At 38.7% G+C, this 18,453-nt stretch overlaps 1 protein-coding gene across 5 annotated transcripts in view; it reads right to left on the bottom strand.

Annotated features, from left to right (window-relative positions):
* Positions 1–18,453, bottom strand: part of NFATC3 (nuclear factor of activated T cells 3) — a 133,149-nt gene that overhangs the window by 39,480 nt on the left and 75,216 nt on the right. For all 5 annotated transcript variants that reach the window (XR_003676490.2, XM_024124837.3, XM_024124838.3 and 2 more), the window contains exons 4-6: positions 15,639–15,838; positions 9,228–9,400; positions 5,209–5,349 (exon numbers count right to left, since the gene is read on the bottom strand). Coding sequence is in view for 4 of the 5 variants with exons in the window: in XM_024124837.3 (XP_023980605.1) it covers positions 5,209–5,349; positions 9,228–9,400; positions 15,639–15,838 (514 nt within the window). In the remaining variant the exon portion in view is untranslated. The remainder of the gene's footprint in view (positions 1–5,208; positions 5,350–9,227; positions 9,401–15,638; positions 15,839–18,453) is intronic.

Genomic DNA, 18,453 nt, shown 5'->3' with positions numbered 1-18,453 from the left:
GAGACAATACTTCAGATGTTTAAAAGCAGCTCTGTCTGCCTGTGTCTCCTTTTCTGCTGGCTAGCACCCCCAGTTCTGCATTTATCCCTTAAACGATATTTTAGCCTTCCTGGTCACTCTTCTTTGAATTCTCCTCCAGTGTGACCATCTCCCTCTAAATGCACCAGGCTCAGGACTGAGTAGACCAGGTGAGCAATGATCCAGAATGATACAGTGTGACTGAGGCTCTTGCCAAATTATGTGGAGATGCTGTGTCTCTGTTAATAAAAGTTTTCTGGGCCAGCTACACCATGCTGACTCATACACTTAGTGTGTGGCCAGCAGTGTTCCTCTGACTGCCACATTTCCTACTGCCAAGCTCAAGCTCCCACACTGTGTACTTATGCAGCTTGCTTTTTTTTTTAACCCCCAACCCTGTTACGTTAATTTCCCCCTACTAGACTTCATTTTCTAGGATTGCTTGGCTTGTCAAGATCTTCTTAGATACTGATGGTCTTATGAACTATTTCCTAGGCTTTCCAGATTTGTGTCACCTAAAGACCTGGCCAGCAAATTTTCTGTCTCTTCATCCCAAGTGAATTATTTACCTGGGGAAAGCCCCACCTGCTACTAGAGCTCTCACTCCAGCATTCTTTTTATGTCATGGGCATTTACCCAGTGACTAACCCATACAAGTATCTTCACAGCTAGCATGACTTCATCTGGTCTGTGAAAATATCAGAAGACTCAATGAAATGCTGTCTAGATTGTGACTATCACTTTCCAGTCCAATATAGCTAAGAGCTACCTTTGGGCACAAGAAATACTACAGACAAATGCTATGCCTACTCAGAACTACAGCTCAGTTCAGCAATCATCTGCTGGGTCCCAAAATGCCAAGCACTTTGGGTTGTTGAGATAATGGAGATAGGATAACCTGCCTTCAGTTTGTGGATAAAAAGCAAATATAAACAGTTCATTATAATGAAATGTGGTGGTTACGATAACTAATAAAGGTGTATTCTGGATGTACTAAGAGCACAGAGGTCAGGGTCCTTAACCTAGTCTTGGCTACTGTAAATACTGCTGCAATGAACACAGGGGTGTACATGTTTTTTCAAGTTACGTGTTTCTGTTTTTTTTCAGATAAATACCCAGAAGTGTACCACTAGATCATATGGTAGTTCTACTTCTAATTTTTTGAGGAACCTCCAAAATATTTTTTGTAGTGATTGCACCAGTTTACATTCCCACCAACAGTATGCAACGATTCCCTTTTCTCCACATCCTTGCCAACACTTGTTTTTTCTAGTCTTTTTAATAATAGTCATTCTAAGAGGTGGGAGGTGGTATCTCTCTATGGTTTTGACTTGCATTTCACTGATGATTAACAATGTAGAGCATCTCTTCATATCTGTTGGCCATCTGTGATCTTCTTTGGAAAAAAATGTCTATTGGGATCTTCTGCCCATTTCTTAATTGGGATTGCTTGATTTTTTGCTATTGAGCTATATGAGCTCTTTATATGCTTTGGATAGTAGTCCCTTATCAGATATATGATTTGTAAACATTTTCTCTCATTCAGTAGGTTGCCTTTTCATTTTGTTGATGGTTTCCTTTGTTCTGCAGAAGCTTTTTAGTTTGGTGTAGTCCCTCTTGTTTATTTTTGCTTTTGATGCTTTTGCTTTTGGTGTCAGACTCAAAAAATCATTGTCAAGACCTATGCCATGGCTTACCACCTATGTATTTTTCTAGTTTTACGGTTTCAGGTTTTACATTCAAGCCTTCAATCCATTTTGAGTTAATTTTTGTGTATGGTTTAAGAGAGTGGCCCACTTTCATTCTTTTCCATGTGGCTAATTTTCCCAATACCACTTATTGAAGAAACTTGTTCTTTCCCCATCGTGTATTCTTGGCTCCTTTGTTTTATATTAATTGACCATATACGTGTAGGTTTATTTCTGGGCTCTCTATTCTGTTCCATTGATCTATATGCCTGTTTTGATGCCAATACCATACTAACTTAATTATTATAGCTTTGTAATATAGTTTGAAATCAGGGAGTGTGATGTCTCCAGCTTTGCTCTTCTTTCTCCAGATTACTCTGGCTATTTGGGGTCTTTTACAGTTCCACAGAAATTTTAGGATTGTTCTATTTCTGTGAAAAATGCCATTGGAACTTTGATAGGGATTGCACTGAATCTGTAGATTGCTTTGGGTAATATGGACATTTTCATAATATTAATTCTTCCAATCCATAAGCACAGAATATCTTTCCATTTATTTGTGTCTTCTTCAATTTCTTTCATTAACATCTTGTAGTTTCTGATACATGTCTTTCACCTTCTTGGTTAAATTTATTCCTAGGTATTTTATTCTTTTTGCTACAATTGTAAATGATATTTTCTTAATTTCTCTTCCTGATAGTACATTATTATATAGAAATACAACATATTTTTGTACATTTGTTTTATATCCTGCAACTTAACTGAATTTATTAGTTTTAAGAGTTTTTTTGATAGAGCTTTATGGCTTTCTATATATAATACCACATCATCTGCAAATAGTGACAGTTTTACTTCTTCCTTTCCAATTGGAATACCTTTTATTTCTTTTTCTTGCCTAACTTTTCTGGCTAGAACTTCCTATACTATGTTGAATAAAAGTGGCAAGAGTGGGCATCCTTGTCTTCCTGATCTTAAGAGGAAAAGCTTTCAGCTTTTCACCATTAAGATATTAGCTATGGGCTGGTCACATATGGCCTCTATTATGTTAAGGGACATTCCTTCTACACCCTCTTCATTGACAGTTTTTTAAAGTTTTTTTAAAAAATAAATTTATTTATTTTATTTACTTATTTTTGGCATGTTGGGTCTTCACTGCTGCATGTGGGCTTTCTCTAGTTGAGGCGAGCAGGGGCTACTCTTCGTTGCGGTGCACAGGCTTCTCACTGTGGTGGCTTCTCTAGTTGCGCAGCATGGGCTCTAAGTGCGTGGGCTTCAGTAGTTGCAGCATGCAGGCTTAGTTGCTCCGCAGCATGTGGGATCTTCCCGGACCAGGGATTGAACCCATGTCCCCTGCATTGGCAGGCGGATTCTCAACCACTGTGCCACCAAGGAAGCCCAACAGTTTTTAAATCATAAATGGATGCTGAATTCTGTCAAATGCTTTTTAAAATCATGATAATGTGGTGTATCACGTTGACTGATTTGCGAATGTTAAACCATCCATCTATCTCTGGAATAAAAACCACTTGATAATGGTATATGATCCTGTTAAAGTACTGTTGAATTTGGTTTGCTAATATTTTGTTGAAGATTTTTGCATCTATGTTCATCAGGGATATTGGCCTGTAACGGTTTTGATATCAAGGTAATGCTGGCCTCAAAAAATGAGTTTGGATAGTTCCCTCCTCTCCTGTTTTTTGGAAAAATTTAGAAGGCTTGGTATTAGTTCTTCGTTGAATGCTTGGTAGAATTCATCAGTGAAGCTGTCTGATCCTGGACTTCTCTTTGTTGGGAGGTTTTGATTACTGATTCAATTGCCCTACTAGTATTTGGTCTGCTCAGATATTCTATTTCATCATGATTCAGTCTTTGGTAGGTTGTATGTTTCTAGGAATGTATCCATTTTTTTTTAGGCTGTCCAATTTTTTGGCATATGATTGTTCACAGTGGTCTCTTATGACCCTTTGTATTTCTGTGGTATCAGCTGTAATATTTCCTCTTTCATTTCTGATTTTACATGAGTCCTCTCTTTTTTTTCTTGGTGAGTCTAGCTAAAAGTTTGTCAACTTTGTTTCTCTTTTCAAAGAACCAGCTCCTAGTTTCACTTATATTTTCTATTGTCTTTTTAGTCTCTATTTCACTTATTTCTGCTGTAATTTTTATTTCCTTCCTTCTACTAACTTACGGCTTCATTTGTACTTCTTCTAGTTCCTTGAGGTGTAAAGTTAGGTTGTTTGAGATTTTTCATGTTTTTATTTTTTAAATTAATTTTAATAAGTTAAAAAAATATTTATTTATTTATTTGGCTGCGCCAGGTCTTAGTTGCAGCACATGGGATCTCTGTTGCAGCGTGCCTCAATGTGGGATCTTCAGTTGAGGTATGCAGGATCTTTTAGTTGTGGCATGCGGGCTCTCAGTTGCAGCATGCGGGATCCAGTTCCCTGACCAGGGATTGAACCTGGGCCCCCTGCATTGGGAGTGTGGAGTCTTAACCACTGGACCACCAGTGACGTCCCTAGCAAAATGTTTTTAAGGGTCATCCATGTTGTAGCATTAATCAGTACTTTATTCTCTTTTTTTTGCGGTACGTGGGCCTCTCACTGCTGTGGCCTCTCCCGTTGTGGAGCACAGGTTCCGGACGCGCAGGCTCAGCGGCCCTGGCTCACGGGCCCAGCCGCTCCGCAGCATGTGGGATCTTCCCGGACCGGGGCACGAACCCGTGTCCCCTGCATCGGCAGGCGGACTCTCAACCACTGCGCCACCAGGGAAGCCCTTTATTCTTTTTTATGGCTAAATAATATCCCATTGTATGAATGTATCACATTTTGATTATCCATTTACCAGCTGATAAGTATTTGAGTTGTTTACATTTTTTGGCTATTATGATTAATGCTGCTAAAAGCATTTGTGTCCAAATTTCTGTGTGACTTATATTTTCAATTCTCTTGAAGAAATATTGGGGGATTCTTTTACTTTTGAGACATCCTTAATGAGAACTTAATATTCATATGAAAATTTAATAAATGTTTGGTTTACAGTAAAATCTGTGTAAATGATGCCTATAGCTTTAAGAAAACTATTTTGTGGTAAATGTCAGTGAAACAGCTGAATAATTCACTTTAACCTTTTGCCCCTTAGTCTGAGGTCAATCAACTCAAATCTTATTTATCTATCTATCCATTTATTTATTTATTGAAGTATAGTTGATTTACAATGTTATGTTAGTTTCTGGTGTACAGCAAAGTGATTCAGTTGTGTATATATATATATTTATTTATTCTTTTTTGGATTCTTTTCCATTATAGTTTATTACAAGATATTGAATATAGTTCCCTGTGCTCTACATTAGGACCTTGTTGTTTATACAGTATATATAGTATATATAGTAGCTTTTATCTGCTTATCCCAAACTCCTAATTTATCCCTCCCCCCCTCCTATCCCGTTTGGTAACCATAAGTTGGTTTTCTATGTCTGAGTCAACTTAGATCTTATATTATTTACCTTGTCCTTTTTCAAGAAAGATGATTTTGGATTCTGGAAGAAAATTAGATCCAGTAACAATCATTTCATGACCTCCATTTACAGAACAACTGTTGATACTGTACTTCTCAATATGAGGAAGTTCTTGAGCAGACCGCTGGGCTGTTTTTTTGTTTTTTTAAGAGTTGAGAAGAAACAAAATATTAGTTTACACTCTTTCATATGTAGATGACAAAGTCTAGCTATAGAAGAAGCAACTCTGGATTTTTAAAATGCAAGGCAATGGTAACAATACCCACTAAAATAGCTATGCTATTTAGAAAACAAAATAGATTTATTAGAGTCATGTGATTTTAAATAATTTTCTTAGACTACAACTATAGAGAAACTAATAAAGAGAAATTAATTAATGCCTACAACTTATATTGACTACAACACATTCACCTCATCCACTTTTCTCTTTTTAGCTTGTCTTTAATACATTTCTTCCCCACAACTTGTCTGTTAAAATTGATAACTTTAATATAATTATAAAAAGCAAATTAAATCCAAAGATGCATAATTATATTGCATACAATTAAAAGAAGACAAGTTTCTAAAGGACAAACACCAAGTAGCCCTTTCATCAAGAAAATAACTAGATCATCAGTGAGGCATCAGGATTACATTTTGGACATCTTCTAAATAACTGAAGTATACATGAAGTACACATTTCAATACAGAATTTTAAAAAATGAACATAAATATTTCTTAGTGCACTATACTCTTCCTTCCCAGGGTATGTGAACATAGTTTTTCTTAAAGCCTACAGGTCATTATGTAAACTATTAACTTTTCCTTGTTGCTGCCTTTTTCTAATATCTACTGATTTCAAGGTGCTGTATTTTCTGGAGATCCTACTTCTGGCTTTTCTTTCCTTTTTAAAAAATGCTTGAGTTTCAAGCTATACATTATACTTCTTTTGACTGCTTAGGTTCTCTAAGGGTTTATTCCTGCCAAATGCCTTAATAACTAGGTTTCTCTCTGGATTAAAACAAACAAAAAGGGTGGATTATACTTTCTTCTTCACATTTTGGAAACAGGTCTACTTTTAGTCCTACTACTTAGGTGGAAAATTGGTGGCTTTGAGGGTCAGCTGTGTTTTGTTTGGCCAGAAGAACATTTTAAAGAAATTTAAACAACTTGACTGCCTTTATGAAGCATGCAGTCCCAGTTCACTATGCCTCTTCCAACTATTTATTTTTTTGAAGATTTATTTATTTTATTTACTTTTAGCTGTGTTGGGTCTTAGTTGTGGCATGCAGGATCTTCCGGTGCCGTGCGCGGGCTTCTCTCTAGTTGTGGTGTGTGGGTTTTCTCTTCTCTAGTTGTGGCGCGTGGGCTCCAGGGCGTGTGGGCTCTGTAGTTTGTGGCACGCGGGCTCTAGCTGAGGTGTGCAGGCTCAGTAGTTGTGGCACGCGGGTTTAGTTGCTCCGCAGCATGTGGAATCTTAGTTCCCTGACCAGGGATTGAACCCCCTTCCCCTGCATTGCAAGGCGGATTCTTTACCATTGGACCACCAGGGAATTCCCTCTCTTCCAACTATTTAATACCAAGACACAAAAGGTATATGAATTAGGATCCCAGCCCCATTCAAAGAGAATGTTTCATAGAGGATGGGTCTGGGATTTAGGATGAACTACAACTTAGAAAGTACCAAGCACAAATCTAGATCTCAGAAAACACTTATGTCCTTACTTATGTTCTAAATGGCTCACAAAGAAGGGGCATAAAAACAAGCACTGACTAGCCTACGGAGTAAGACTAATTCAAGTTTTAGATATTTATAGTGGAAACTAGCTATCACAAGTACGTTCAAAGTAACAGCAAAAATGTGTTCACCAAGTGGCATAGCCATAATAAAATATTATGTATGTGCTAAAAGCATTTTTGAAGAATATTTAACTATATGAGAAAACGCCCACTATAAGTGAAACTACCAAATATTGTGTGTGCGTGCACACGCGCGCACACACATAGACCAAAATAAAAAAGGAAAAAAATCCAAAAAAAGGTTAATAGTGACTATCTCAGAGAAGTGATATTACAAAAAAGATTTTAATGCTACTCTTTGTACCATTTTGCATTTTCTATACTCAACAATAATCACACAATAATTTAATAAATTAAAAGAGAAAACAGAATAATTTTAGAGTAAATTCATCTCAAAAACTCAAACTACTCTATGAACTTAAATCATTTAAATGGGCATTTGTCTGGCAGGGTAATGAAGATTGTGGCAATGATAGCTGTTTCTAAGAAAGGGAACTAGCTGACTTGAAAATTTACTTTTCACTCTATTCTCTTTTTGAATTTTGTACCATGTACCTGTATTATCTATTAAAAATTAATACAAAAATTACTTCTACATTGATTCTATTACCATGGATTTGCTCAGTGATTCCCACAGTCGACTGGAAAATGATAAAGTATTACTCCAGTGAACAGCAAAAGGAGGCATAGAAAAGTAATACAGTAGGTATGATCCCAAATTAAGAATGCATGTGGTTAACAGAAATAAAATGATATAACATAATCAAAAGAGTACTAAGAAAACCTGTGCTCTAGCCACAGCTCTGTCACACCAACAAGCAAATAACCTGAGAGGCGCACTTGAGATACTTGTGCCTCAGTTTCCTCCTACACAAAATTAAGACATGGAATTAGAACACTTCTAAGTCTGTGCCCTAAAAATCTAAACTGCAATCTCAATATTTCAGTCCTATCAGCTAACCTGCCAGAGGTCCACAGTTCTCAAGGGCTTGAGTAGATATCAGGTTCTAGGCCTTTTCTCATTTCTTGGCTCTGAAAAACCAGGGAAAAAACATTCACTTTCTCAACCTGGTGTTGTACATAAATTTATGGTAAAAAAACCAAAAACCCAAATCCTGTAAGTCCCTATTCAGCTCAAGCGTCAGCTTGCAGAGACAGGCATCTCCCAACATTTTAATGAAACAAAGATGACCAAGTATCAATGACACTTAATGTCAGAATCATAGCTTCATAATTTGGTCCTCAGGTGTCATCAAGCCCACCTCCTCATTTACAAGTAAGAAAACTATGGTCAAGAGAATGTCTATAGCCACACAGGCTACCTAGGGTCAAATTATAACGAGAAGCCATTTTCTAACTCCAAGATCAGTACTCCTCCACCTAAACGTGTAGCTTATTTCTATATAAGAAAATCACACCAGCTATCCAGACCCTGGGCTTCAGTTTACTTTCTAAAAAAATTTATTTATTTTATTTATTTTCATTTTTGGCTGCATTGTGTCTTTGTTGCTGCATGCAGGCTTTTTCTAGTTGGCAGCGAGTGGGGGCGACTCTTGGTTGCGGTGCACAGGCTTTTCATTGCGGTGGCTTCTCTTGTTGCGGAGCATGGGCTCTAGATACATGGCTTCAGTAGTTGTGGCGCACGGGCTTAGTTGTTCCTAAGCATGTGGGATCTTCCCAGACCAGGGCTCGAATCTGTGTCCCTTGCATTGGCAGGTGGATTCTTAACCACTGCGCCACCAGGGAAGCCCTCAGTTTACTTTTTTTTGGGAAACATTTTTTTTTTAATATTTATTTTATCTATTATCATTAGGTTTGGTTGTGTTGGGTCTTTGTTGCTGCACGCAGGCTTTCTCTAGTTGTGGCGAGCGGGGGCTACTCTTCGTTGGGGTGCATGGGCTTCTCATTGCGGTGACTTCTCGCTGCGGAGCACGGGCTCTAGGTGTGCGGCTTCGGTAGTTCTGGCGCATGGGCTCAGTAGTTGTGGCTCGCGGGCTGTAGAGCGCAGGCTCAGTAGTAGTGGCATGCGGGCTTAGTTGCTCCACAGCATGTGGGATCTTCCCAGACCAGGGCTCGAACCCGTGTCCCCTGCATTGGCAGGTGGATTCTTAACCACCAGGCACCAGGGAAGCCCCCTCAGTTTACTTTTGATCCAAACATTACATTATAAACAAAACAGAAAATAACCTATTATAAACAAAATTTTAAAATATCACAGGCTCACTTACAGCATTCAACAGGTATAGAAGCTGTCTGCAGAGAAAGGACTTTTCCATTGGGCTGTGGGATGTGTACACGAAACACAAGTCGTACTCTAGTATTCTTTCTGCCAATATCAGTTTCTCCTTTTCGAAGTTCTATATCTGAATTGCGGAGTTTCAAAATACCTGCACAGTCAATACTAGGAAAAAAAATATACAAATTTTATTTGCTTACTAGAAATTAGTGGTTCTAAACAACTCAGCGAAACAGTTATTGTTAATTTGTCAGGAAGAACTATCACTATCTAAAATCAGGTCAAAAAAGAAAGATATGATTGCTATTTTCTGCTATGTAAATTTTAGAATTAAAAATGTTTTTGTTCGACAAAAGTGTAATACTAAGTGTGGCATATTGTCTGTAAAGAGGGCTGACAATAATTCCTCCCATTCTTGTATTCACATGCCACTTCTCCAATTAAGAGGTGGAGTAACTATGTCCCCTTTCCTTGAGAGTGAGCCTTATTATGACTTGCCTTGACAAACAGAATGTGGCCAAGTGATGCTGTGTAAGTTACAAGCCTAGCACTTAAGAAGCTCTGTAACTTCCACTTTTGTTCTCTTGGAGCCCTGAGCCACCATGAAAATGTCCAACTAGCATGCTGGAGAGAAAAGCCCATATAATCCTATACTTGAGCTACCCCAGCTGAGCTCCCAGCCGAATTCAGGGGCATGAGTGATCCCAGCCAGCACTACATGAGTGGATCAGCTAAGTCCAACCAACCAAAAGAATCATGAAAAAAAATAAAGAGTTACTACTTTAAGCCACTAAATTTGGGGGGCAGTTTGCGTTACAGAACTAGATGAGTGAAATATAAAGTAAAAGACTCTAATTCTATAAATATAACTAGGCCAGAAAAGATTAACTTATAGGACTACAAATAAGTCATTAATAACATATTTAAACTTTTATATGATACATTTATTTAAAAAACAATCTATCAGGCTTTCATTTCCTTCTTTCTTTTTTTTTTTTTGGCGGGGAGGCACACTTGGAGGCTTGCAGGATGTTAGTTCCCCGACCAGGGATTGAACCTGTGCCCTCGGCAGTGAAAGCGCAGAGTCCTAACCACTGGAACATCAGGGAATTCCCAGGCTTACATTTCTAAGAAATGCACATATAAGATTAAAGTTTGGGCATGTAAGGTCTAAAATTTCATTATCTTCAAAATTTATTACTAAGTATAGCTGCTTAACACACAATCATGGTAGGAAACACCAGTACCTATAACATATCTTTGTTATTCACATATTAGAAGAATAAAGCAAGAGGTAACTAACAATCAAACATTCTAGTTAAAGTTTACTCTCTCTTATGGTATTCCTTATTATCCATCCTCTTACTTTATCCACCAACTCTAATGCTCTAATGTTCCAACTCTAATGCTCACTGCCCAGAGGCTAGAGAAGTCACTTTTAAGGATAATATATGTTACAAAGCTAGGTTATCAAGATAAGAACCAGTAAAGATCAAGGAAGAATCTGAAAAATATAAATATTTTCATCTTAGGAAAGACAAAGGAAATTTCTAAGAGTAAATATTTTTGGAAATAAACATTTTTCATTTATGGATAACAAATTATATTTAACTAATATTGAAAAACTGCACTTTAGCTCAAAGCAGTATTGATCAAATTGTATCAAAGTAGTGATTATTCATGTTAATATGCCAACATGAGTATTTAGTGGGAAATACCAGAGATTATCCATTCTACTGAGTTTTTTGTTTGTTTGTTTGTTTGGCTGCGTCTGCACATGGGATCTTCATTGCGGCGTGCAGGATCTTTAGTTGCGGCATGTGGGATCTTTAGTTGCAGCATGTGAGATCTAGTTCCCTGACCAAGGATTGAACCCAGGCCCCCTGCATTGGAAGCACAGAGTCTTAACCACTGGATCACCAGGGAAGTCCCCATTTTACTGAGTTTTGCTTTTTTTAATACATTTATTTATTTTATTTATTTTATGTTTGGCTGCTTTGGGTCTTCGCTGCTGCGCGCAGGCTTTCCCTAGTTGTGGTAAGCGGGGGCTACTTTGTTGTGGTACACGGGCTTCTCATTGCGGTGGCTTCTCTTGTTGCAGAGCACGGGCTCTAGGCTCGTGGGCTTCAGTAGTTGTGGCATGCGGGCTGAGTAGTTGTGGCTCGTGGGCTCTAGAGCACAGGCTCAGTGGTAGTGGCACATGGGCTTAGTTGCTCCACGGCATGCGGGATCTTCCTGGATCAGGGATTGAACACGTGTCCCGTACATGGCAGGCAGATTCTTAACCACTGTGCCACCAGAGAAGTCTGCATTTTACTGAGTTTTAAGGGAAGGTATTTTAGCAGAGAGTTAAGTTTCCAGCAGAAGATTTGGAATAAGAGTATCAGAAATGACAATCTTAAAACTCTGGCTAAGAAATGCAAAAAAAAAAGAAAGAAAAGCTACCAAACCACCAAAAAAAACTACATTTATAGGAATGAAAATAACTATTAAATTCTGTTTACATCACAATTATATTTTAGATCAGAGTACAACACTGCCACATCCGTATTCATCGAGTTTGAAAAACAGGGAGGAGTTGTGAGTACGGTAAGGCAATGTACTAGCATGCTATATTTAAAGCATCTTGTAGAGTGTCTCTATGGTTTATGAGTTGGTATACTGGTCTTAAATAAAGGGTCTGACACATCCAAGATAGATTAGGTTTGAAATGACCAAGCCTGTGTGATAGTAGGCAAAACAAGGGGACTATCTACCAATCTTTCCCCACCTTAAACAACAGAGCCTTTTTCTTTTTTTTTGGCCATGCCACACGGCATGCAGGATCCTAGTTCCCCGACCGGGAATCGAACCCATGTCCCTTGCAGTGGAAGCGTGGAGTCAAACGCTTCTAGCGTGGACCACCAGGGACGTCCCCACTAGAGTCCCCACTACAACTCATCTGTGCATAAATTATTTTGAACAACGGTCTTATCATTCGCAATTTTGTGTGTGTGTGTGTGTGTGTGTGTCTGTGTGTGTGTGTGTGTGTGTCTGTGTGTGTTACGCAGGCCTCTCACCGTTGCAGCCTCTCCCATTGCGGAGAACAGGCTCCGGACGCGCAGGCTCAGCGGCCATGGCTAACAGGCCCAGCCGCTCCACGGCATGTGGGATCCTCCCGGACCAGGGCACGAACCCGTGTCCCCTGCATCGGCAGGCAGGCTCTCAACCACTGCGCCACCAGGGAAGCCCCATTCGCAATTTTTTAATCTACCACCACCTGAAACTATATTACATTCAGTCACTACAGTTTATCCTAGTAATTAGTTCCTGGATAAAACAGGCTCATTCAGCATTAGCTGCCCCGTTATCTAAGGTACTTAGAAAAGGTTTCTTAGATTTGGGTAACTTCTTAGTTGCTCCTTACTCAACCCTTTCTTGGACACACACAATGTTGTTGTCACAAACCTTGGTTCCTATAGAATTCCTGTTCCCCAATCTAACAGTTCAGAGTGGACAGATAGCCAGAGAAGCTTCAGGTGTGTGTATGGCAGAGCAGGGTGGGGTAAGGGGGCTAAGCTGCTTGCTACTAGTAATAATGGTATTTCTACAGGTTTGTTCTTTCTGGTCTAATCCAGGCAGGCAGTATATGCCAACTCTGGCTGGAGAAGGGAACATGAATCTTGACTACCACCTCTGTTCCACGTAAAAAGGAGGAGGAAGATACGTTCAGATCCTACTGCTCTGATTTGTTCACGCTATTCTGTAGGTAAGGCTTTCCCAAGTTCTTGAGAGAATGTCTTAGAAACTCATGTACTCTGTTTTCTTTAATTTATTCATTTATACATTATTTTTTAAAAGGATATGAGGCATTTTACAACATAAATACAAATAAGGTCAAGAAGAAAGAAATAGAAAATATTTTTGAATAGAAGAAACAGGAGATAAATATATCCCAAATCTAGGGTTATATGAATTACTATAATTACTATAATTGAGCTTGATCATGAACTTTTGGGAAGCTGAGGCAAAAAGTAAAGATGATAGGGACTTCCCTCGTGGTCCAGTGGCTAAGACTCCACACTCCCAATGCAGGGGGCCCAGGTTTGATCCCTGGTCAGGGAACTAGATCCCACATGCCACAACCAAGAGTCCCACTGCCTCAACGAAGAGTTTGCATGCCGCACATGCCACAACGAAGATCCCGCGTGCCACAACTAAGACTCTGCGCAGCCAAATAAATAAATAAATATATTTTTTAAAAAAGTAAAGATGATAAAGCTTTTGTAGGTCTCTCCTTGTCTGGTAAAGCAAAATCTACCGTGTCATCAAATACCAACTTTTTTCCTTTAACCTGAAAAGACTGTGTGTGTGTGTGTGTGTGTGTGTGTGTGTGTGTGTGTGTGTGTGTGTGTGTGTAATAATGACCAACTTAAGAGACAAAATCTTTTTAACAGTCCATTAAGTTATAAGCTTCTGGTGATTACTATTTAACTTGATTCAAGTCTACTGCTTGAACTATCCAGAGGAATCAGTGGAAACATGGTCTGCAAACTGTCACCTAAGAATCAATTTTATGAGTTCTTAGAAAAAGATAGTTCAAAGTTGAGTTTCAAATTCCCCTCTGCAGCTGAATAATAGTATATTCATATTGCTTTCGATGCTAGATGAAAAAGTAAGATCCTAGGGAATTCCCTGGTGGTCCAGTGGTTAGGACTCTGTGCTTTCACTGCCGAGGGCCCAGGTTTGATCCCTGGTCAGGGAACTAAGATCCCACAAGCCACATGGTATGGCCAAAAAAAAAAAAAAGTAAGATCCTAGAGTAAAAGAGAGGAAGCCTTCTTGCATCCTCATTTAGAGGCTGGCTACCTCACCTTATTTGAAGATTGGTCAAATAGGATGCCTGGAGTCAATGTTTTTCTTTCTTTCTTTTTTTTTTTTTCAATGTTTTTCTTAAGTGTTTTGCTCAAGTACCTGAACAAAGGATTGGCTGAGAACCCAAAGTTCTTTTTTTAATTATTACAGAACACAGAAATTTAAGAGTAGAGATTATCAGCTAGCTGTCTACCTCTGCCATGAAAAAACTCTATCGTAGCCCGGGTAATGACTTTGTGGAGTTGAGTTCTCGAGTACTGTTCCTTTGAACAAAGCAGGCAAAGATAAGGTTTTATTTAAATCAATATTAACTTGTCTTTTCTGGTGATAAGTAGATAAGAGGCAATTCTTATTTTATAATAGTACAATTATGTCATAAGTTACTATGTCCTCAGGGGTATATTCAGTTTACCTAGAAAGTTATTTAAATATAAATTTAAAAGAGAAGAACTCGAGACTGAAATCTGATCTTAATAGGACTGTTCTTGCAATAACCTGGGACAGATATCATTGCCATCTTAAGAAAGACCTATATTATAGTTTGAACCAATTTCTCTAACAAACTTCACTGTAAGTTTCACATACCTTGTTGTGGCAGAATAATAGTTGCCTACTAAATATTCTTTATTTCTGTTTTTCTTAGTAACAGACCCCCATCTTGTTAGCAGTGGCAATGCACTCAGGTAAAAAAAAACACACCCAGGTCTTCCTTATATACAAGGATGATCAATGAGACGTAGTAAAGGTGTTGGATAAGTTTCTGGGAAAAGCTCTTTAAAGAGGCCTGACTCAGATGGAAGTTCTCTCTTACCCTTCCTCTTACCCGTTCTTCCTATTCCTTCCAGGATTACAGTTATGATGGCTAGAGCTCCAGTAGCTATTGTGGATCATGAGGCAATCCTGAGGATGGAAACCACATGCTAATAATAGCAGAGAAGAAAAAACAGAAGGACCTTGGGGCCCCATTGACTATGGGACCACAGTGCTAGCCCTAAGATGCCTATGTGTATATTTCTTTTACGGAATGAAAAATTAAACCTCTAGCTGTTTAAGCCACTGCATTTCAGGTTTCTGTTACAGGTACTATATATATTCCTAACTAATCCACCTGAACAAAACTCTACTGCATTCTCATTCAGAAGTTGGCCACCTCATTTTATTTGGAAACAGGTGAAATGGGACACCTGGAAGTAGAGTTGAAGTTTTCCTCAAGGAAACTTAACAATCATAATTTTACTGCAATTGTTTACTTACTGTCTACCCTATTAGACTGTGAGCTACTTGAAAAAAAGTCCATATACTTTTGTCTCTATCACCTAGCATGATGCTTGGCTGGTACTACATGGTCATAAACTTTTGCTGAATTGAATTTTCTTTACGGAAATGTGGAACCAACCTTAGCAAATATACTATAATTATTTACATAATGTTATTCAGTTAATTTAGAACACTGACTTATTTTTGTACTATAAAAATAAATATACTTTTCTTCTGAAAGTTATTTTAGGAAAAGAAAGAACAGTCCATTTGGGGATATGTTTCAAGATACCTGGCTGACATATTGTTTTCAGGAAGAAGTGGAATTTCCAGAACCTTTGTGCTGGCAATTATTATCTCTTGGCTTGCAGTAGCAACTGTCTTCCCAGTGATCCGATGCACCTGGTAAAATGCATGAGGCCGTAAATATCGATCATCTGCTGTTCCAATAAACATCTGTAGATTTATCGGCTTTTCACTATAGCCCAGGAGCTAATTTGGAAGAGCAAACACAGAAAAATACAATTCATTATCCATGCATTTTACAATAAGCTTACAACAGTAAGTCTATTATATTTGTATCATATACTATTGATATATAAAATATTATTTCAAAAAAGATAATAATAAAAACAAGTAATAAGTGAACAGCCCTCTAAATTGCAGAAATATTTTAAGAGTTATAAAATGCTGCAATATATTAAAAAGGGATGAGGGAGTTTTTTTGGATTAAAATCTAGATCAACCTAAATTTTGAAAAGCCTTGGTAGAGTGCTGTGGAGAATACAAAAGAAATGTTGATTCTGTGCTCCAGGCAACATTAACCATCCAGACCAGACCTAAAGATCAGGGTATGTGGGAAGGTCCTCTAATGGGCTGTTAAAATCAGAGACACTTTTAGTAGAAAGGATATGAAAAATCCTATTCCATGTTTCCAAGTTAAAATTTCAACTGACTTAACAAGCTAGGCTACTTGACTTTCTTTGGTACCCTTCACTACTGCTGAGGTTAAGATGCCTACACAGGATTAATAAGGGTGATGACCAGGAGGTGCTGGAGGTAAAAACAGCGACCACAAGAAAGGAGGCAGTTAAAAGAAACAGAGCCTAAAGCACTTAGGGAGACTCCTATGTCCAGTATGATGGCTGAGTAGCACCCATTGGACCCACCTTGAAAGGATGGAGAGAATACCAAAGAAAGCAGATACTGGAAACAAACTGACACATGTAAGAAGAGAATAACAAAAGGTGTGTTTCCTGTTTTTAAGGCTTTTAACCTGAGGGAAAGCCACAGTCCATGCCTTACAGTGCGACTAAAACTACCAAAGAAATGTGACTAAAACTACCAAAGAAATCTACAGTCTGAAGGGCTTGAAGAACCAAGGACAGACAGTCTGTCACAACCTCTGGAAAGAAAGAGGCAAATCCCAGAAAACAGACAGCCAGAGAGGAGGAGCTCCAAATTTTATATATATATAGACTCCGCCCAATCCTTTGGCTGACCTGTAAACCATTCAAGAACAGGATAAATCCGGGCTTCCCTGGTGGCACAGTGGTTGAGAGTCCGCCTGCCGATGCAGGGGAACACGGGTTCGTGCCCCGGTCCGGGAAGATCCCACATGCCGCGGAGCGGCTAGGCCCGTGAGCCATGGCCGCTGAGCCTGCGCGTCCGGAGCCTGTGCTCCGCAATGGGAGAGGCCGCAACAGTGAGAGGCCCGCGTACCGCAAAAAAAAAACAAACAAAAAAAACCCAGGATAGATCCAAGCAGCCTAAGGCTAAAATAACTGAAATGAGATTATGAGCTACCCCCAACCACAGAGAGACAGGTTTTACAGGTTGACTCCAACCAAGTTAAGTGCCTGCTTAAACAAAAAAATTCAACATTCTTTGGGAGTACATATGTGTGTGCATTTATATTAGTTTTGATGCTAAGTTGTACAAGTTCTTTATATATTCTGAATATTAATTCCTTGCAGTTATGTGATTTGCAAATATTATCTCCCATTCTGCAGGCTGTCTTTTCACTTTCTTGGTTGTGTCCTTTGATGCACAAAAGTTTTTAAATTTTGATGGAGTCTAATTTATTTTGTTTATTTTGTTTCTTTTGTTACCTGTGCTTTAGGTGTCATACTTAAGAAACCATTACCAAATCCAATGTTGAGAAGATTTTCCTCATGTTTTCTTCTAAGAATTTTATAGTTTTAGGTCTTTGATCCATTTTTAGTTAATTTTTGTATATAATGTAAGGTAAGGATCCAACTACATTATTTTGCATGGGGATATCTAATTTTCCCAACACCATTTGTTGAAAAGACTGTCATTTCTCCTACTGAATGGTTTTGGAACCCTATCAAAAATGAATTGATCATATATGTTAGGGCTTATTTCTGGGCTTTCTATTCTATTTCATTGGTCTGTCTTTATGCCAGTATCATACTGTTCAAAACACTGTAGCTTTGTAGTATGTTACAAGTCAGGGAAAGGGAGTCCTCCAACTTTACTCTTCTTTTTCAGGATTGTTTCAGCTACTTGAAGCCCCTTGCAATTCCATACGAATTTTTTTTTTAATAAATTTATTTATTTATTTATGGCTGCATTGGGTCTTCGTTGCTGTGTGCGGGCTTTCTCTAGTTGCGGCGAGCAGTGGCTAACTCTTTGTTGTGATGCGCAGGCTTCTCATTGCAGTGGCTTCTCTTGTTGCAGAGCATGGGCTCTAGGTGCGCAGGCTTCAGTAGTTGTGGCACACAGGCTCAGTAGTTGTGGTGCATGGGATTAGTTGCTCTGCAGCATGTGGGATCTTCCTGGACCAGGGCTCGAACCCTGCTCGCTGCATTGGTAGGCAGATTCTTAACCACTGTGCCACCAGGGAAGTCCCCATTATGAATTTGAGGATATGCTTTTCCATTCTGCAAAAAGGGTTGTTGGAATTTGGGTAAGTATTGCATTAAATTTGTAGATTGCTTTGGGCAATACTGATATCTTAACAATGTTAATTAAGTCTCCTCTCCATGAACACAGAATGTCAATTTTTTTTTTTTTTTTTTTTTTTTTTTTTTTGCGGTACGTGGGCCTCTCACTGTTGTGGCCTCTCCCGTTGCGGAGCACAG

Source organism: Physeter macrocephalus, chromosome 17 (assembly GCF_002837175.3).
Source record: "Physeter macrocephalus isolate SW-GA chromosome 17, ASM283717v5, whole genome shotgun sequence".
In the NCBI taxonomy this organism is placed as follows: domain Eukaryota; kingdom Metazoa; phylum Chordata; class Mammalia; order Artiodactyla; family Physeteridae; genus Physeter; species Physeter macrocephalus.
This window is presented reverse-complemented; position numbering and strand designations above follow the sequence as displayed.